At 46.0% G+C, this 20,991-nt stretch overlaps 2 protein-coding genes across 2 annotated transcripts in view; one reads left to right on the forward strand and one right to left on the reverse strand.

Moving 5' to 3' along the window:
• Positions 1-2,608, reverse strand: part of Pop2 (CCR4-NOT transcription complex subunit Pop2) — a 47,700-nt gene extending 45,092 nt beyond the window's left edge. The window contains exon 1 of the mRNA XM_084602080.1: positions 2,453-2,608. The gene's annotated coding sequence lies outside the window, so the exon portion shown is untranslated. The remainder of the gene's footprint in view (positions 1-2,452) is intronic.
• Positions 2,609-2,643: 35 nt separating this feature from the next.
• LOC146191572 (vacuolar protein sorting-associated protein 37A-like) lies at positions 2,644-20,882 on the forward strand. The gene is made up of 11 exons (XM_084602079.1): positions 2,644-2,857; positions 3,266-3,340; positions 3,434-3,548; positions 4,646-4,734; positions 4,869-4,950; positions 13,821-13,888; positions 14,587-14,714; positions 14,988-15,046; positions 16,479-16,641; positions 19,103-19,152; positions 20,469-20,882. Exons 1-11 carry the CDS (start codon positions 2,751-2,753, stop codon positions 20,541-20,543), a joined length of 1,011 nt encoding a protein of 336 aa, XP_084458205.1. The 5' UTR covers positions 2,644-2,750; the 3' UTR covers positions 20,544-20,882.
• The last annotated feature ends 109 nt before the right edge of the window (positions 20,883-20,991 follow it).

Raw genomic sequence — 20,991 nt, forward strand, 5'->3', positions numbered from 1 at the left:
GTGCATAACACTGAACTTGGCGTCTGTGCAACTGTGGTGAAAGTGTGTGCAACGTGCAGAGCGGCTCTAGTTAAACAGAAAGTTCCTCTGTTAAGCATTACCAACGGATATCGCTATCCACCTAATCCTTTAGGTTTGCCAGTGTTGAATGATGTGGCAGAGCGTTTGATATCCCTGTGCAACCATGTAACAGCAAGATAAGCCACAACTACGCCTAGGAAACCATAAGCTAAGGGGCATCGCCCAAGCTTTTCGCTTCTGATATCTGGGCTTAACCGGCTAAGCCCCAGCCAATTTTTTTTTTTTACTGTTAGAATGGAAAGCCATTTTTACAGTAATAACAAAAACAAGGACATATTATGGACCGGCAATTATATGACATGAGCTGGAACTGATTGTGACAAGAGTTGACATTTATGGCCCAGGTATACCTTCAACATAACAATAGCATGCAGTTTATTCTACATAAATTGCAATGGCTTAATGGTATTAACAGTGAGCACAGCTCAGTTGGCATCAGTGCTTTTCACAAGCAAGCAATGTATACAGTTGCTCACTCTAAAGGCCTGTTCACACTTGCGACTCACAGAGGTTGTGTGACCAGTTTGGTTGAAAGTGACAGTCGCAGGCCATTCGAGCACTGCTTGATTTTGCGGCTTTGCAAATGCCGGTCGCAAACCGGTAGCCAATCCGAGGTTCAGCTGAAGTGAACATCCAGCTTCTCGTTGCTGGTGGACAATCAGGATCAACAGGTATCACTCCAAACAAAATCGATTTGGGGAAGCGACCCGCAGGTCGCATTTGCAAGTGTGAACATCAGTCGAGCTGAGAGGCTCCCTGATCGCATGAACAGCCAATCGCACGCCCTTTAGTGTGATCGCGCATGCATGTTGTGCTCTTCAAAGTGATGCAGCAAGGACATGCGAAATGCTGCCTTTCAGGTCCATCTGTGCCTGCATCACTTGCTTCAATGTGAGGCCACAAGCACTTGATAGTGTTTGCACTAAAAGTGGACGACCCTGCACATGATGCGAAACAATCTTCTCTAATCCCAGCCATACATTAACACCACTCCAATGACCATGACAACATACCCAAGGTTGCAACAAATGCTAACCCAAATACAAGACAATATGTTCCCGTAACTAGCACAATTAAACAGACCAATCAACAATATCTCAAAACAAATAACCCCATACAATTTTCATTACATCATATGTCCAAGAGATGGGGAGGGATCTTCACACTGACAGAAGTGGGTTTCTCTCTCTAGGTTGCCTCTATAATCATTAATGATTGGTTACATACGTGGCAGATTGTTTTAAGCCAGCAGTGTCAGATTCTCAAGACCGAATACCGCATTTTCAGAAGAGCTGTACTAACTGGTAGAGAACGACCTTAGCACGCAGTAGAAGATGCGTCAACACCCTATGAACGTTAACAATTGTTTGCCCGAGATCGACGTGTCACGGGTGCCTTAGCCCGATATTTACTGTGCAATATATAACCCTGTGCTAGCGCCTTTGCAGCGAGGCCGCTAGCCAATCGGTATGGGAAGGCGGCCAACCACCCGTGATATCGACCGCAGTTTCGGTTGAATAGCGCACGAGACGAATTATGCAAGGGACACTACGAGCCGACACTTCCAAAGAATGCACAGGATAATGTCCAAATGAAGCCTCGCTTGTTACGTGCAGCGATTTCTTAAAAGGAGCTGTTTTCGGCACTTTCCTTCCTGCTCGGTGGGTAATCTGGACAGGTTAACCGTGTGTGGGTTTCTGTCCCTAAAAAGCTGCTGAGCAACGCGTTTCAAGTAAAACGATTCGGCACGCGGTCTGCGCCAAGCTTGGCGCACGTGAGACTGATACGTCTGCCCGCCAAAAAAGAGCGAAGTTCAGTACTACTTTGAAATGAAAGATACAAACATCGGTAATGCCGCCCAAACGAGAAGGCCTCTTGAGAACAAAGGAGTTGGATGCTTTCATTTTTTTAGGTTCAAAGCGATCCTGCAGTCTATCGGGGCGCCTACTACGCCTACCAATAGAGTTTTCGGTAGCATGCAGGGGCAGCCATAAAATCTCTCCGGTTCAATCATGGGGATGTGACGGAAGAGAAACATCAAATGCCAGCCCTGTATTTGTCTCGACGAGCCTGTGCTATGACGTTTCCACTGCGTCTCACCAAGATTTGGGCCGATCGCCGCGGTCCCAGAACCGATAACTTGCTTCCAAAAGGCTCAGTATGGCGAGCGAGGGTCTCTTGTACGAACACAGCCAGAGAATATGAGCCGAAACATGAAGATACAACTCCATTTTTAGCGATTTCGGCCAGGTACTAGGCCTAACCTCAAACGCGGACACATAGCACTTAGAAAGGCACGTTTCGGCATTAGCACGAACAAAAGCAGGCTGGGTACGCATATGCAAAGCCAAGCAATTGTAATGTTCCTTACTTCAAGTACAGTAGTCACTCCTATGCATCGCTTGGTGGAAAAAGCCGCACTGACCAATCCTCAAAACTTTTCAGCAAACAGTTTTCACGTTTCTGCTGTTTTTCAGGTCTTTCACGTGAATGCTGGGTAAAAAAAAATGGGCGTCACCGGTTGTAACGCACAGGAAGGAACGACGTCACTGATATGAGAAAGCCGACTTATGATGTCATCATTGCGATCAGTTGAGTGCTGTTTGTTCCAAAGCGGCTGTGATAAATTTTCCTCAAATTACCTTTTCTTCTTGTGAGCTGCGGCAGTAATGTTCCAAGCGATCTTCGGTCGCAGGACTAATGAAGTGACCCAGCCATCACCATTACTGCTGCAGCGACAACGTCAGATAGCCTCCATCAGGTCCTGTTGTCCCAAGTGAGCGCCAGTTGACTGTCATTTTCGCTCTATGAGTCGATCACTGCTTTGTTGTGCTTACTGTTGCTCTGTTGCACACTGCTGCACACGAAGTGGTATTTCTCGGACGAAAACTGTGCGTTCCTTCTCATTCGAGAGTGTTCGATGCAGATGTTTCGAACGATTCCGCTGCGTGCTGTGCAGCGGAATCGCGTATTCCGCAGCGTGCACGGCGCGGCAGTACTACATACATGACCGTGCAGCTTGCTTGAGCGGTTTCCTTGCAGTTTTACCTCTGCGTTCGCTTATTCGCAGTGCCAGTAATAAAATTTAAGTTACCTCAGACGCTCATTGAAGCCAAAGTTACGAAAGTTTCATGTGTCTTCTACTTGTGGCTTTGTGTTAAATGCGTTTCGTATTTTCTTGCAGCATCGTAGTTGTCGAAGCGGACAAAGAGTTTCGGGTTCCATTCGTCGCTGACGGAAACTCCTTCAATTTAGAAATGTGAGTGAAACTAATCGATGTAATTATTCCATCTACAGCCGAGGCGGCCATGGGCCTGTTATGCCGGGTGTGATACTGGCTGCTCTCTTTCAGACACCTGCCGAGTTCCTTTCCTCACGAATGTCCGATCCTGAAAGTGACGCCGCCTGCTACACATCCGATGCTGGATGAACAGCATCACGTTACGGGTGTGCCAGCGCTCACTGCGGTACGCTTTTGCTCTCTTCCTCTAGTTAAGGCACTAAACACTGCTGCTTGATCGTTCGACTCGTTAGTACACAAATGAGATCAAGTGAGCAGAGATCACTAATGAGCGTTGCTACTTGGCGTCGCAGTTCGTTGCTTAGCATCGATTTCTTATGGGCTACAAACTGCGTCCGTTGCGTCGCATTGCAGGAAATGCAGCTTACAGTAGTTGTGCACAAATTGAAGCTTTTAGTTTTGAAACCAGTGATATTTCTGTAATTTCATAGAGACTGCACTAATTCTCAGTCTGTGTGTGGTTACAGTTGTGTCATTTGGAGCTTTGCAGACATACACTGCATTGAACCACAATTTTCGAATGCAATCGCTTGATATCGCAACTGAGACTGACTGACTGTGACTGAGATTAAGTGCGGCTCAAGAAATTCCCTTGGGTGTCATTCCTATAGCCGTTGCACAGTTTACTTTGTTTTGTTCAGCATTGTCTAGCTGTAGGACTGAACACCACGTACAATGGCACGTGGTGTCTGCAAGGACTTGCATGCCTGCTGTTATTGTGTTTTCTGCGAGCTTCACAAAAGCGTTGCTGCTGGCTTTCACTGCTTTCATACGAATGCAACTGCTCCTGTTGGCGATGCTGCCCTGCTCCTAACTCCTCTACACACTAGTGCAGCACGTGTTGTTCCCAAAACAATTTGAAGCTTGGAACGCATGATTGCAGTCCAAACTCAGCTTTCTTTCTGCTGTTCACTTTTCTTCAAATCATATCAGACATTTTAGCATTTTGTACATAAGGTAAAGTGCATTGCTGGGGTAAAAAAAGCTTGTCCCCACATAAATACTTGTGGCACAAGGAAAACAATAGTACAAGGACAAAAACTCCTCCATAAGCAAGTTGCGAAAGTGCATATGACCATAAGTCAGTGATGACAGCATGACCTCTGTGCCCAAGATTGAAATGCTTGCAGCTAGTGTCAAAAAGCTTCTTACCAGACTCGTAAAAACAAATCTTACAATTCTCATATGCTCCCAGCTTGGTCATTGGCTCCGTCAGGAATTTTCTGTGCATTCATGCGGTCCGTATTTTCTGTTCTTCTCCAGTTCTCCATGCACACCGACCTTGGAAGAATAATCCAGGGTATTCTGATGGAATTCCAGAACCACCCACCTAAGCTCAGTTCTACTGCTAGGTAATTATTTTGCTCGCCCTTAATCATGTCGCATGTTCAGATCCTCAGTCCTGTTTCCACCGTAGCTGCCTATTGTGTTAGTTTCTCTTTTTGCTTGCAGTTGCAGTATTTTAACCAGACTTTCTCTTTGCCAGGACCAATGCCACATTTCCATTGCCCCCTTTGTTAAGTGGGCCCTCAGGTTTCGGAGAGCCGAAAATTCCAGCTGCAACTTTGGTGAGAGGCAATGTAGATTTCTGCATGCTGGGCAGTGTTGTTATTTAGTGAATACTACAGATGTAGTAGCTGTGGCCAGCACTAACTTTGCATTATTTGTGCACATTAAGGTGCACATTACTTCTTTGTCAACAGAACTTTGCCACGTGAAAATTTGTCACACAAAAAGGAATGAATGATTTGATAAAAGCCTTGAGGGACAAAAAAGAAATACATTTTGACATTTAGAATGAATGGACAAAGTGCATATATGATGTGGTCATGATTTCGGTGTCATATTGTTCTGTGAATTCATGGAGAGCATGCAGCTTTTAAATTAAAAATGCCATTGCATTGTTATGGTGGTCCGCCTAATAAGGGTAGACAAATGGTGACATCTGGGTCAGTGTCAAAGAGTAGACAGTAACAAGCAGTGGGCTAAGTTTTCATTGTTCCAATTCCGGCAAGATAACTTGCTTAAAACCAATTGAAAAAAAACGGCAGCCTTATGGGGAAATTTTTCTTGCATATTGCTTCAGAGGCACCTCTTAGTTGGAAAAAAAAAATTGAACTAAACTAGACATTCTAGAGAAAACGAGAGAAAATTGGGTAAAATGCATAGCAATGATGGAAATAGAATGCACATTCGAAAAACAAATCTCTTAAGACAAATACTCGTGCGAGTATTGAAAAAAAAAAAAAAAAAATCAGGGAAGCACAAAATAAGTTGAATGGGAATAAAAACTTGGATTTACAAGATAATAACGTTTGAAGAAAATTAGTAAAATGAATTCCAGAACATACAATATGTTTTAAATCTTTCCTGAAACTTGGCAACAAAATTTTTAAATTATAGCTCATATATGATGTGGTCATGATTTCGGTGTCATTGTTCTGTGAATTCATGGAGAGCATGCAGCTTTAAATGAAAAATGGCCTTGCATTGTTATGTTGGCCCGCCTAATAAGGGTAGACAAATGATGACATTAGGGTCAGTGCCAAGGAGTAGACAGTAACGAGCAGTGGGCTAAGATTTCATTGTTCCAATGCCGGCAAGAAAACTTGTTTTATCTATTGAAAAGAAATGCAGCCTTATGGGGGAATTTTTCTTGCAGATTGCTTGAGAGGCACCTCTTAGTTGGAAAAAAAAGATTTTTTTAACTAAACTAGAGATGCTTTGAATTCTACTGTCACAAAATAATTTTCTGCATTAATGCCCCCCTTTTGCCATAAAATCCAACATTGGCCTTCCAGGGCCTTTGAGTTCTGAGTCAGACAAGCTACACCTATAGGCCATGCAGGCACATTTGTGCGACATGGTTAACTCTTTCATTACTAGGGGAGAAATCGAAATAGCTGTTGCTTATAGGTCTCTGACAAACTTTTTTGCTGCAAATTATACGAGAGATAAAAATGGGTAAAATGCACAGCAATGATGAAAATAGAATGCACATTCGAAAAACAAATCAGTGGGAGTATTGAAAAAAAAAAATCAGGGAAGCACAAAATAAGTTGAATAGGAATAAAAAACTTGGATTTACAAGATAATACTGCTTGAAGGAAATTAGTAAAATAAATTCCAGAACATACAATATGTTTTAAATCTTTCCAGAAACTTGCCTACAAAATTTTTAAATTATAACTCAAATGCATTTTGAGGTAGAACTTTTTTCCTCATACTACCTGACAAAGGCTAATTTCAGCCTTGATCTGAAATAAATTTTACTCTCAGAGAATAAAAAATTAAAAGTACTGAAAGGGGGTTTTTACTGTGCTTTAACAGGGATAATAGCCCTGTCGAAGTTTCGCGGCGAACCACACAAGAACACAGCCAGTCTCAGTCTCCACAAGCGAGCACGAGCAGCGCAGCGGCACTTCGTCGTCTTTATCCTCGTCTTCGTGATATTCTCACCTACTTAATCCTCGTCTTCGTATATCCTCGTGTAGTTCACTACAATTTCCCCCGGAGCGAGGAGGAGCCATCCTGGCGACCTATGGTGAGGGTAAGAGGAGCGGATCGTAGTAGGTTTTGAGGCGGCTCACGTGCACAGTTTCGCGGCCGCGATGACGCATGTCCGAAGAGGTAGTGAGTGGCTCCACGATGTAATTCACAGGGGAGGTTTGACGGACAATGCGGTAGGGGCCGTGATACTCGGTTCGAAATTTTGATGACAATCCCGGTGGGGTGCCGGGAACCCAAAGCCAAACAAGGGATCCTGCAGGAAAAACGTGTGGCGTCTGATCTTTGTCGCGGTGATGCTTTTGGCGGCCTTGAGATTCCGATGTAAAACACCGGGCCAACTGGCGACATTCCTCCGCATGTTTGGCAACGTCTGAAAGGAGAGTACACTCGGAGGAGTCGGGACGATATGGTAAAATAGTGTCCATCGTGGACGACGCCTCACGCCCATAAAGGAGGAAGAAAGGGCTAAATCCAGTAGTTGACTGCGTGGCGGTGTTATAAGCGTATGTCACGAAAGGAAGGACAGCGTCCCAGTTAGTCTGATCGGCGGCAACGTACATCGTCAGCATATTTCCGAGAGTGCGATTGAAGCGCTCAGTCAACCCGTTTGTTTGAGGGTGGTAGGCTGTTGTGGTCCGGTGTATGATGCGACATTCGGCTAGTAGAGATTCAACGACGTTGGAAAGGAAGACGCGTCCTCGGTCACTCAGCAGCTCTCGCGGCGCGCCGTGGCGAAGAACAAAATAATGTAGCAAGAACAGGGCAACTTCACGGGCAGTAGCGGCGGGTAAAGCGGCGGTCTCGGCATACCGGGTGAGGTGGTCGATGCCGACGATAATCCACCGGTTCCCAGAAACCGTGCAGGGAAGTGGCCCGTAAAGGTCAACGCCAATGCGGTCAAAAGGGCGGGCCGGGCATGGAAGTGGTTGTAAGGGGCCAGAAGCACGAGGTGTGGATGACTTTCGGCGCTGACAGGCGATGCAGGAGCGGACGTATTTGCGAATATACCCGTACATGCCGCGCCAATAGTAGCGTTGAGAGATCCTTTGAAACGTCTTCACTACACCAGGATGGGCACACTGAGGGTCGGCATGGAAAGAGGTGCAAATTTCATGTCGTAAATGGCGGGGAATGACGAGAAGCCACCGTCGACCATCAGTCACATAATTGCGGCGGTAGAGAAGACCGTCTCGTAGGGCAAAGTGTGGTGCTTGACGGCGTAAAGCCCGAGAAGGCGCAGCAGCGTTAGGAGAAGCGGACACGATCTCGATAAGAGATGCGAGCCACGGGTCTTTTCGCTGCTCCGCAGGCATGTCAGCGATGGTTAGAGAGGAGAGGACGGGATCAGCCGCCGTAGAGCAAGCAGGTTCGTTGGAGACGGGAGAACGAGATAGTGCATCGGCGTCCATGTGTTTACGGCCAGAGCGATATATAACGCGGATGTCAAATTCCTGTAGGCGGAGAGCCCATCGTGCGAGGCGGCCGGACGGGTCTTTAAGAGAGGACAGCCAACATAACGCGTGGTGGTCCGTGACGACGTCAAACTGGCGACCGTAAAGGTAGGGTCGGAATTTTGTTAATGCCCACACAATTGCCAAACACTCCTTTTCTGTAACTGAGTAGTTGCGTTCAGCTTTAGAGAGGATACGACTCGCGTACGCGACGACGTATTCGTGAAAACCGTTTTTCCGTTGTGCCAAGACAGCTCCGAGGCCAACGCCACTCGCATCAGTATGGACCTCGGTGGGTGCTGTCGGGTCGTAGTGGCGAAGGATTGGTGGCGAAGTCAAAAGACGGCGCAATGCGTTGAACGCTTCGTCGCACTCGACCGACCACGCAGTTAAGTCACTGTTTCCTCCGAGTAGTTTCGTCAGGGGTGCAATTATCGAAGCAAAATTCTGCACGAAGCGCCGAAAATAGGAGCATAGACCTATGAAGCTTCGAAGTTGCTTGAGAGAAACCGGCTTAGGAAACTCCGCCACTGCGCGCAGCTTGGCCGGATCAGGGCGAACACCTTCCTTAGAGACGATGTGCCCCAAAATAGTCAACTCCCTGGCACCGAAGTGACACTTCTTGAGATTCAGCTGCAGGCCGGCGTCAGTAAGGCAAACCAAAACTTGCCGCAAGCGCTCTAGGTGCGTAGCGAAGTCGGTGGAAAAGACAACAATGTCGTCCAAGTAGCAGAGGCAGATGTGCCACTTGAACTTCCGCAAGATGTTATCCATCATCCTCTCGAATGTGGCGGGCGCATTGCACAGACCGAAGGGCATCACATTAAATTCATAGAGGCCATCCGGCGTCACAAATGCGGTCTTCTCTCTGTCACAGGCGGCCATTGGTACTTGCCAGTAACCTGAACGTAAATCAAGAGATGAAAAGTACTCGGCACCTTGGAGGCAATCAAGAGCGTCGTCTATACGCGGAAGGGGGTAATTGTCCTTGTGGGTAATTTTGTTGAGGCGCCGGTAATCAATACAAAAGCGAAACGAGCCATCTTTCTTTTTCACTAGCACCACTGGTGAGGACCAGGGGCTTTGTGATGGACGAATTACACCACGTTGTAGCATGTCCTCAACTTGTTCATTGATCACGCGACGCTCTGCCGCTGACACACGATAGGGGCGCTGTCGAAAAGGCGAGTTAGAGCCGGTCTGAATGTAATGCGCGACTGTTGAAGTGCGGCCGAGAGGTGTGTGGGCGGCGTCGAAAGCAAAGCGAAATGTCTGTAAAAGGGCCACGAGCTGAGTCCGGTAGGTGGAAGGAAGAGCGTCATCGATGGCGGTTCGGAAGAAGTCGTCTGGCAACGAATCAGGCGTCGGATCGGACTGCAGAGCATCAATGTAGTTACTGCGGTTGGTCTCGGAGGCATCCAGGTCAGAGAGAAGGTGGGCTGGTTGAATGGAACCGGGAGATTCCCCACGTAGCAGAGTAATCGGGCGTGGGGACGGATTGTAGATGAGTAGCTTCGTGAAGCCACCGTGAACATCGAGAACAGCAGATGGCAGCGGCAGGTGCTTGCGGTGGATGAAGGATGTAGACGGTGTAAATAAAACACTAACGTCTGACGCGGCAGGACACGAAAGAGGCACAAGGGCACAAGCCTCTGGTGCTACGTCGACATCTTCAGCGATGGTTAGCTTTTGAGGACACACTGAACGGTTGTCGTCGGGCAGTGCGTCGCACAGTGCAGAAAATTCTACTTCAGCTCGGGCGCAATCGATCACGGCGTTATTTTTAGACAAGAAGTCCCATCCGAGGATCACGTCGTGAGAACAAGATGACAAAACTACGAACTCGACACTGTACAAAATACCTTCAATGACGACACGCGCTGTACATGCTGCTAAAGGTGCAATCCTCTCTTCACTGGCAGTGCGGAGCGACAAACCGTTAAATGACGTCGTAACTTTTCGTAATCGTCGGCAGAGTTGCTCATGAATCACTGACACTGCAGCACCCGTATCGACCAGCGCATATACGGACAGACCATCGATAGAAATCATTATAATGTTCGTGGGTGGAATATGAGGCCTTGAGCTTTTCGCAGAGTACGCAGTTCTTGCCTCAGGAACCGCGGAGCTTAGTTTCCCTCGTCAGCAGGTGGTGGTCGCCGGCGCATTGGTGACAGTGACCGGCGACGCGGAGAAGGAGAACGACGCGTTGTATATGAACGCTGTTCTGGGGCATACGCAGGCGGAGAGTGGGCAGAACGAAGCAGCGGTGGCGAGTAATCAGAAGACGCAGGCTCGGCCATGCGACGACGACATCGGCGGGCCACATGTCCAGCGAAACCACAGTAGTAGCAAATAGGACGATTGTCCGAAGTACGCCAAGGGTTGTAATAGCGCGCAGTGGGCGGATGAAGCGGGGCCGTTTGAGAAAGCGGTGCAGGGCGTAGAACAGGCTGCATGGGTTGTGACGGCTCAGGCGGTGGCCGCGCAGCCACAGCCGCGTAGGTCAAAGGGGCTGGAACAGCAGGTTGACTATACTGGACTGGTGCTTCGACGTATGTCAAAGGAGCAACAGAAGGAGCTTCAGGAAGCGTGGGGAGTGCCTCCGCAACTTGTTGGCGGATGACTTGCTGCAGCTTTGGCACTAAAGGAGTGGGAGCGTCAGGACGTTGGCGAACGAGGGATAGTTGACGGGCAACTTCTTCTCGAACGAACTGCTGTATTTGTGGCAGCAAGGTGGACTGGTCTGCTTCAGGTGTTAAAGCTGCAAGCGGCGCGGGGTTTGAGAGCGAAGAGCGAGTGATGTTACGGCGCTTGCGTAATTCATCAAAGTTGTGGCATGCGTTGATAACGTCGACGACGGTGGCTGGATTTTTAGCCAGAAGCATCTGGAACGCGTCATCATCAATGCCTTGCATAATGTGATCTATCTTGGTGCTCTCTGACATTGAAGCGTCCACGCGCTTGCAGAGGTCTACGACATCTTCAATATAGCTGGTAAAATTCTCACCAGGAAGCTGTGCACGGCCGCGCAGGCGTTGCTCAGCGCGCAATTTGCGCACTGCAGGCCGGCCGAAAATATCGGCAAAACTAGCTTTGAAAGTAGACCACGATGTGATATCGGCCTCGTGGTTGCGGAACCATAGGTTTGCAACGTCCGTTAGGTAGAAAATGACGTTATTGAGTTTTTGGTTGTCGTCCCAGTGGTTGTGAATACTGACCCGCTCATATGAGGCCAGCCAGTCTTCGACGTCATGGTCGCCGGTTCCGCTGAAGATTGGAGGATCACGCTGGCGCAAAGCTCCAGCGCAGAACACCGCGGATGAGGGGCCGGTTGGACTAGGGGTAGTAGCGTCGGTCATTGCTTGTGTCGGGAGTGTGCGGCTGCGGAGCTCCAGGGCGGCAGGAAATGCTCACCTCCACCAAGTGAAAGGGGGTTTTTACTGTGCTTTAACAGGGATAATAGCCCTGTCGAAGTTTCGCGGCGAACCACACAAGAACACAGCCAGTCTCAGTCTCCACAAGCGAGCACGAGCAGCGCAGCGGCACTTCGTCGTCTTTATCCTCGTCTTCGTGATATTCTCACCTACTTAATCCTCGTCTTCGTATATCCTCGTGTAGTTCACTACAGTACAATTTTTTTTATATATGCAAGTTTTATATGCAAACATTTTATTTACCAAAAGCGTGTTGCAAAGCATTCAATGACTGTACTGCCGTCGACGCTTTGTGGGCGAACATGCAAGCTTTGACGACATGCAGACGCGAAAGCAGACCTGCCACTGCAGGTTCGCTAAAGCGCCGCATTTTGTGGATGCTTCATTGCTAGTCCTCACAATCCCTGCGGTGAAGAATCTTCAAATGCGATGGGGCGAATAAAGTCCGAAATACTTAGCAATCAGTCACATTGAGTCAGAAATTTCATGTGCTCATACACCCTAGCATGTCGCAGTTACCACGAAAAAATTCAAGCCATCTAGAATGTCTGAAAAATCGGGAAACGAAATTTTTGGTAGGTGTCTATAAATGCATACTTGTTGGTGTTCAGGCATGTGTCATTTAAAACTACCGCGATAAAAAATAGTTTGAAGAAGTCTGCTGCTTTGGCAAACCTTATACTGCTGTTTTATAGCACCCAGAAGGCCTGCTACAGAGTGTAAATCTAACGTCGATGCCTGAATTTCTACTCAACCGAAACATGGTGGAAAAACATCTCCATATTTGTTGCCGAGGCCCTACAGATGAGAAAAATATCAGTCGTGACATATTTGCATCGTGTGAACAAGCTCCAAAGAAGAACAAACAAATGAGAGACATGAACCGAAACAGCTGCCAACTGTCTGGGCTGTTGATGCCGGGTTTCAATATTGGAACCAAAGCCCAACGGTGTAATGTCATTTTCTGAGCCGCTGCTGATAGCTTCCAAAACTATGCTCTAGAGGCAACAGAATCGTCTGAAAAAATTTTTGCAAGCGAGTGTTGTTACCATAAGGTTCATGCCATGTTGCAAGTTTTCAACGCCGCAACCTCAACTTCAAAAATGGTTCAAAAATAGCCGCAATGCAGAAAAAATGCTAACCATGCTGAAAAAAATATTGTATGTACAAGGTATGTACATTGTATGTACAAGAGGAAGAAGAAGGTCATGGTATGTACAAATGAAAGAAGATCCGTGGAGAGCTCACAATATATATATTGTCTGAGGTACAAACTAGATAACGCAGCAAGTCTGTTACACTGCTGGTGGCGGGAAATTTGAACTTCAGTTTTTCGATCACCGGTGATCGAATCATAGTGGCGGGGTAACGAAAGAGTTAACCCCTTAACCGTTTCGGACGAGCTGCGCTCGTCCTTGCAAAGCCGTCCCCAAACCGTTTTGGACGACTATAGCTCGTCCTCGCTGAATAGGTTCTTCCCTTCAGCGTTTCGAACGAGCAGCGCTCGTTTGTGGCTTAGATGGCATTTTGCTCGACAGATGGCAGCACTGACCTGTTAATTCAAAACGTCTTTTACGTATGGCAACATAATAACCAATATCAGCACTAAAAAAAATAAGCAGTTTTGTTAAGAAATTCGTTGATATAACAAAGCGGTGAAGGGGTTAAGTAGGGTTTTATATCTGTGCCCTTTCACATAGGACTCTATATACTAAAGAGTTTACACGAGATATTAAAAAACCAAAGTAACAGATTAGTGGTTAATTGAGTAGCAAAGTTTATGTATGGGAACAAGTAAGTATAAGAGGAGCTGGCAAACAGGATGTCACCTCATACTTTAGAGGAGGAACTATATTCCTTCTTTTGTGCTCGTCATTGCTTGCCATGATACTGCTAACCTTGCAGTGCAGAAACGATGCAGCAGGTTTGCATTGCTATACTTCTGCTGTACAAGAACGCTGCCTATTGCTGGCATCATATACTTTGGTGTAATGTGAGTGTCTTATCTTCTCTTGTGTTTTCCACTTTCTCCCATTGCAGGGTTCTTCTTCCAGCCCCTTCAAGAGCTCAGCATCTCCATGTCAATTCCCCCAGCTCAGCAAGCTGAGGTGAGGTCACAAGAGTCACATTTTCGTGTGTTCATTGCTGCTGAAAGGAGCCAAAGTAGTTGTGGTACGCAAGCCACCTTTTGAAGAGGGTGATTGCAGCCCCTGACAGCTTCTGTAATGTTCATAAAATTCCAAATATTATAGCAGCGTTACAGAATTGTACTAGGGCATAAAATGTGGTGGTGAATAACTTAGCTCTAGAGATATTCGCATTCTAAACCGTGGGAAGTCGAAGCAACAAAACTGGTTGATTCATGGGTAAAGTTAAGCTAGGCATAATAAGATAACATCTTTGGAGCACTCTCAAGTACATTAGCTTTAGCTGTCTGGTTTTTTGGACTCCGTTAATTGAGATTTGCTCAATATTTCAGACTTCGTTTGGGAACCATCGCGCACCTCATAGGAATGCGTACACGTTCGTGACATATATTTCGAACTCTATGAAGTCCGAAAGTTCCATTTTTTGGACTATAATAGGCACCAGGAATACTGTGGTGCATTATTTTCCCGCAGTGTGACACTGGAATGAGTGGGCATCGCTCTCGTAATCAACTGGCTCTTCACGTGCAAAGGGAATCATTTATTCTTGGTGTCTGAAAGTTGGAGGCAAGGGATGACTGTCGAAAGATGCGAGAGAGATGGGACTGGACATGAGTTTGTGAACCCCTGAGATACTCACTCTGGCTTTTGTCATGCAGTAACGTCCAGCTGGAAGAGCTTCTCAAAGAAGATAGCAAACTGCAGGAGTTTGTTGAGCAGCTACCGGAGGTGCTGCGCTCCGAAGAGATCAGGCAGCACATGGTGTCCGAGAACGAGCAGTTGGCACGTAAGTCCACGGCTTCGTCTTCTTGTACTGTGCTTCCTTATTAGGCGTAATTGTTCCTCCTTTTTATATCTATCTCTATAATGTATGCGTGTGTGCTTGTGTGTATGAGAGAGAGCGAAAGGGTAGCATTTGTAATGTGTCATACATCCACAGAACTCATATTTTGTTTGCATTGGGCAAAAATGTGTTCAAGGCAAAATAAAAAGCACCATGGGGTAGTTTTGCTATGGCTGCCGTTTCCCTAAATTTTTTCTTTCTCTTTTCTGTCATTAGGCAAAACGTTGGAACTCAAACCTATTATGGAGCAGCGAAAGCACATTCTCTTCCAAAAGGTGAGATTGAATGGCCGGTTTGACTCTGAAGGAGAGAAGCTCGCGTGTCTCTCTATTATGTTTTTTAGAGCTTACAACGGTGAAAACAGTCTTATTTGTCCAAGGTGTCACAATGTCAAAGATAGAGGCATTGGAGATTCCAGCATAAGTAATACGAAAAGCTTTTTAGCTGTAATTTGAGTGGTTTTAGCAGGCTGATCAGCAATAATGTGACTGTGTGAGAAGCACAAGAAAGCCAAATGTGGAATCATCCATTCACTTACATAACAGGAAATACATGCAGAAGTAAAGTTTAAGCTCTTGCCACCACTTCACACAAATGAGAAAGATGGTGTACCATTTCCAATTTGTGATGCCACGTCACTGCAGACACTTATCATTTGTAGTGCAAGGTCTATTCATAAAAAGGCTAGAAAAAAATTCGTAAATATAGCATGCATGACAAAGGTGATCGTACATCAGTTAGGTAGGAGTGTTAGTTGCCATTTTCTATTAAATGGCCTTGTTATGCAACTGACATGTGTTAGGAGCCTTCGGAAACCGTCCACTGAATTGGTGGCATCGTTATGGAAGGACTTTATAACTATAGATACACAAGACGCATTGCAAAGTTGTGCTTTGTGAATGTTGTTAGTACTGCTTCCATTGTCACTCTCCGGGAGAAGGCAGGAAATTTGCTAGTTTTCTTAGCTTGATATCACCCAAGACTAAGCTTTATTACAAATTCTGGGCTTTTCTATTTCTTTTCCTATAAATAGGTTGTTTTTTCATTTACAGTAGACGCATGATTCAAGGGTAGGTATTACAAACGATGTGAGAAACTGAATAGTAAAGTGTCATAAAGCATTCATTAGCTCTGCATTCTGTATGCATAACTCCTGTGCCACCCTTAAATGATGCCATTCCATCAAAAATGGGTTTTCCTGTGCCTTTTGTTTTTTTTTTTTTTTATTTATTTTCTGTTTTTCACGATATGGTAGTTGAAGACAGCGTAATCGGAGGCATGCATGCCATTGTGAAAACAAAAAATAAAAAAAGGCAATATGGCAGAGCATTACCACATGTGATTGTGTGGTTATTTTTCTATCTTGGAATATGCAAATGATGCCAAGAGAGCAACGAAAGCTTCAGAGTCGTCATCATTAAAGCTAAAGAGCTTCCTAGGTATTTCCAGTTACTACACACTGCTCCGATACACTGCAGTTGTCATTTCTACACGATGTGTGATCTGGCTAAACACATTTCCTCCTCTTATTTCCAGCTGAGATATATTCAAGTCACGTTGGTTATCGAATTGACACTGCTGTCTTTCTGAAGACAAAGTATTACTGACAAATAAGTATTTCCAGGCCCATTCAGTTGGTTTGACTGAGGGAGAAGTCCAGCTGTATTGCTATGTAGTTGTAAACAATGCCCGTGGCATGAATTTCAGGTGGACGAGTTGAATGTGCTGAAGGAGGAGTTTGAGCAGAACAGCCAGGTGCTGGAGGCCCAGATGCAGGCCTACCACCCGTCCACACTGCAAGACAACCTGCGTGTGGCTACTCAAGCTGCGGAGGAAGAGGCTGACGCCATTGCCCAGGAGTTCCTTGATGGTAAGCATAGCAGCCTCGTCGGGACAAAAATCCGATGTCTGCTAGCGAATGAGATGCTGTGATGTTATGTAACCAGGTTGCATCACATGATTCGGTGCTGATTGGTTGGTGGGAGGTGTTGACATGGCCGAGTTGGCAAGTTCGCTGTTAATGTGGCATGGCCAAGTGCAGTTGTGGGCTTAGTGCCAGTTTGCAGCTGTGCATGGTTTCCTCCAGATGTCTTGTACCTATTTGGGTGAGCTACCGCAAGCATAGAGGCACACTTCAGAGTGCATCGACGCTGCTGAGGGTACACAAGCTGTATGCCATGAAAATGAGATATGAAATGCTGCTCTGAAAAGAAAGCATCATTCACGTCGGAAGCCGCTAGTACTTGCAAAGGAAGTTGAGGCCGAACGGTTGGAAGCAATAGGCCAGTGTCAAATTGAAAGTGGAGGAGGCAGGACCTATACAGTTGGAACAGCAAGGCAATGCCGGAGCAAGAGCGAGAAACGCGGAGGTGAAATGTAAAGCCGACGTGGAACTAAGGACAAGAGAAGCAGGAGCAAAGCGGGTGAAGCATCACACTGGAGCCGGGAAACGTGCAGGGCCCAAGCAGCCGCATCAGCACAACTGAGCAGGCAGCGGCCAACATCTCTGAGCACAAGTTCCTGCTCAACCCCTTAAAAGAAATATGTGCTGTGCGTCAGTAACGTGTGGTATGCAGTAATGCACTAGGCTGTACTACAAAGCTATATGATAAAGTATGTGCCCCTCCACTTTATTCATTTACCGCATTAGCAGAAGAGTCCCTGCTCTAGAGAAAACCCGTAATCTTTCCCTCTCTCTCAGTGTAAGAGAGAAGCCTCTAGAAGCTCAAGCAGCACTTATGCCTACATGAAACCGAATTCAATGATGTAATGTGAAGGATTGATTGATTGATTGAGACATTTTATTCCATCACTGAAAGTAAAGTGAAATTGTAGATTCGTTGCATCACATTGCATGATCGCCTGTGCTTTTTTTGTTGTATGTTTTCTGGTCGTGGTACAGTAGCATTATTTTCTGTGCATTCTTAAGCAATCGTCTGATATCTGAGGTGTACAGTGCTACACGATATGAACAACAGCAGGCTTTGAAAGAACAGTGCTTTATGTATGTGGGTGTACCTAGTCCAGTATTCTGACACTTTCAACACCTGCTAGGCTAAGATCCTTTGTTAGTATTTAGTTCAAGTCATTACACTTTATTAGTATTTTATTGCGATAGCAATACTACGGCAGGTTTCGGCCCATCGCATAGTCCCGGGAAGGGCCACATTTGACCTTGAACAGCCGCGAAGAAGACGAAGACTAAGAAGACCTAAAACTAAGAAAACGACGAAGAACGAGCAGCATTGAACCCTTCTCTTTTATATGTGGGCTGGTAGCTTACGCTCTCGCGTCATACTCTTAAAGGATGAGCTTAAGTGTCCCCAATAATGTAGCCCCTTACACTGACGGGGCGTGATGAGGCAATCTTGTAGCAGGCAAAAGAAGCTTCCGCCGTTGCTATCGCAATTCAACTAGGGTTAACCAGAGCTAAACCACAACTAATTTCTTTATTATATGAACGGGGATAGAAAACAGGCCTAGCAACGACTTCATGGAGGAAAGAAAAAACTTAGGAAGGGCTCTGAAGTCACTTTTTTGAAGCCGGCATGGCGGTGCAGCCGCGCCGCGACCGGGCACTCCAATTTCTCTCCTCCTTTACCTTCCGCATTTCCTTTCTCCGTGACGCTCGCATACCTCGGGCCCTTAGCAATGCTGTTGCTAGTTACACGAGTTTTCATAGCAACAGCGATGCCGTTGCTAATGGCCTGACTTGACTAAACCTAAATTTTGACGTCACTTCTGTCACACTTTCTCCAATGCATTGGAAATGGCAAGGGCCTCTCCTTAGTTGTTTGCGTTCTCCAAGACCGGCTTGATGGGCACCTTCCGCTATATTTGCAGTCAGTCATGGTTGCTGTAGTGCCGAGTTGACTAATAATGTCATTATGGAAAATATTGATAAGGGAGTGAAGGAATATACTAATCGCACTCAGAATGACCATCAGCGCACAAAATGTGGCAGCACCTTAGTTTTTAACGCACTGCGAGTCCAGCAGTGCTGGCAGTTCATGCATTTGGCTGTTGATGCAAAGAACAAAGTACTAAACAGTGTTTATGCTACTTGGGCATGAAGGTGCATTGGTTTCCTATAAATTGGAAACATCAATTAGTTCACTCCACTACGGCGTCTCTCATAGCTTGAGTTGCTTTGGGACGTTAAACCCCTTAAACCAAACCGAACCAATCACTTCACATATGCTGCAAGTCATTACGAGTGCGATCTTGCATGTTTGCAAGTATAATTTGATATGTTCGTTAAGCGTTTCCTGGTCGGTGAATTTTATTGCCTGATACGCTGTTTTCCTCCTGTGTGCTCTGCAACTTGCCAGGCAAACTCAGTACGGATGCGTTCCTTGCAAAGTTCATGGAAAAAAGAATGGTAAGTGGCTTTGCTATTTCTGATATTGCGTACAGATTTTTTGGACCTCAGTAATTTGAACCTACAGGCACCATTCAGGAACCGTCACGCGCCAATAACATATACATTTTTACAACCTATATTTCGGGTTCTGTGGAGTGGAGATGGTTTTTTTACAACCTATATTTCGGGTTCTGTGGAGTGGAGATGGTTTTTTGTCATGATAGACATAAGCGGGCATCACTGTCACAACCACCTGATTACGATTCTTTGTGACCATGAAAGGCGCGATCTTCAGCCTACCCCCTTTTACCACTTGCAAATCAGGGGGGTTGTTCTGCTCACTTTCTTCCCGCGAGTTCCATCTCTCAGTCTTCGCGACCATTGTTACCCATAGAAATTGAATCTCATAGCTGGGATCTCCACATGCACAGATCACCTTTTAAGGGAGTTGCAAGGTTCCTGGCGGCATGGAACCGATCGGCACAGGCGGCGGATTGTGCTATGCTGCATCTCTTTATCGACACTTAAGCGAAACGTGGGGAATGGCTAAGTTAGTAATTCTCAAAGCCATTTTCTTGCAGAAAAGTGTTTTTAAATTCAGATATTTTGGACTGCTCGATTATTCGGACCATTTTCCAGGTCCTGCAGAGTCTGAAAAATCGGTCGGCGATTTAATTGCTACTTTCTCTAGGCAGTGGATTACAAATAATTTAGTTAAACAAATTAAAATCATCCCAATAACGCGTCTGGATTGCTGATTGGCATTTGTTCACAAATAATTCCTGCTTGGCAGTTATGTCATTGGACCCGCAGATTCACTTTCACAGTTGTTGGAAATTAAGTGGATAAGCCAGCCTGAAGTGATCAGGGTTTTTAACTTTTTTTATCGTTTCCATTGCCAGAAAGTCAGCAGCCATGATATGATACACAGTCTGAAATGCAGTCTTATAGATAGCCTGGCTGCCTTGATGGCTTTTTGGGGCAATTGGCATAGACAGGACATGGTAACACAGGAGTTGTAGCCAGATGTAAAAAGTAGAGACACAAGAGTAGGAATTAGTGCTGGGATATTGTGGCCATGATTACTGCAAGACAGGGATAATGGGAGAAGCACTTTTCTGCTGCGAGCATGATCTGAGTGATGACGATCATGGACCTCAGACCACCATGGTGCTTACTGGACTGCTTTGCACATCAGGTGCATAACAGTAAAACAAGCAGTGCGCAGCAGTGCCCATGTAGAAAGTGTTTTCATTGGCGCTTGCTGTTACTAGTAGTGCAGTATGTGCTTTTTAACGGACAGGAGCAACTTGCATGTCTTTTTTTTTTTCCAGCTTGGACATGTTAGGCGAGTGAAGGAGGAGAAGTTACATGCCCAGCTCCAGGAGCTGCACAGGCACGGCTTTTGATCCTCTGGAAGGTGTGGACGGGTGGCCGGATGCGAACAAAAATGGACAGCGCCCAGCCCACCTGCCACCTTTGGCCGTGTGTGCACCGTCACATTGCGCACGTGCCTGTGGCGCCCATCATTGTACATAGTGTGCTGCGGGCTTTGCTCAGCTCGTTCTTTTTGCATTCAGTGAAGAAGAGTGGCCTTTTTTTATATTCAACAAATTAAACTCGTGTACATATACTTAGCTAAACAATACTTATTTATAAATTGCGAAGCTGCTGTTGGAGAAAGACAGTGTAAAGGATGAAAAAGAAACATCTAGTGATTTTCAAATAAAGGTTAATAAGACAGCTTCCCTCTTTTGTCTCTCTACAAATCTTGGGGAAAAAGACGAGCGTGATATTTTGTACTCTGGCGATGAGCAAGTGGCTGCTGGAAGATTTCAGTACACTATGCTCCTGTGG

The sequence above is a fragment of the Amblyomma maculatum genome, chromosome 4 (genome assembly GCF_055883805.1).
Source record: "Amblyomma maculatum isolate TAMU_Amacu chromosome 4, ASM5588380v1, whole genome shotgun sequence".
In the NCBI taxonomy this organism is placed as follows: Eukaryota; Metazoa; Arthropoda; class Arachnida; order Ixodida; family Ixodidae; genus Amblyomma; species Amblyomma maculatum.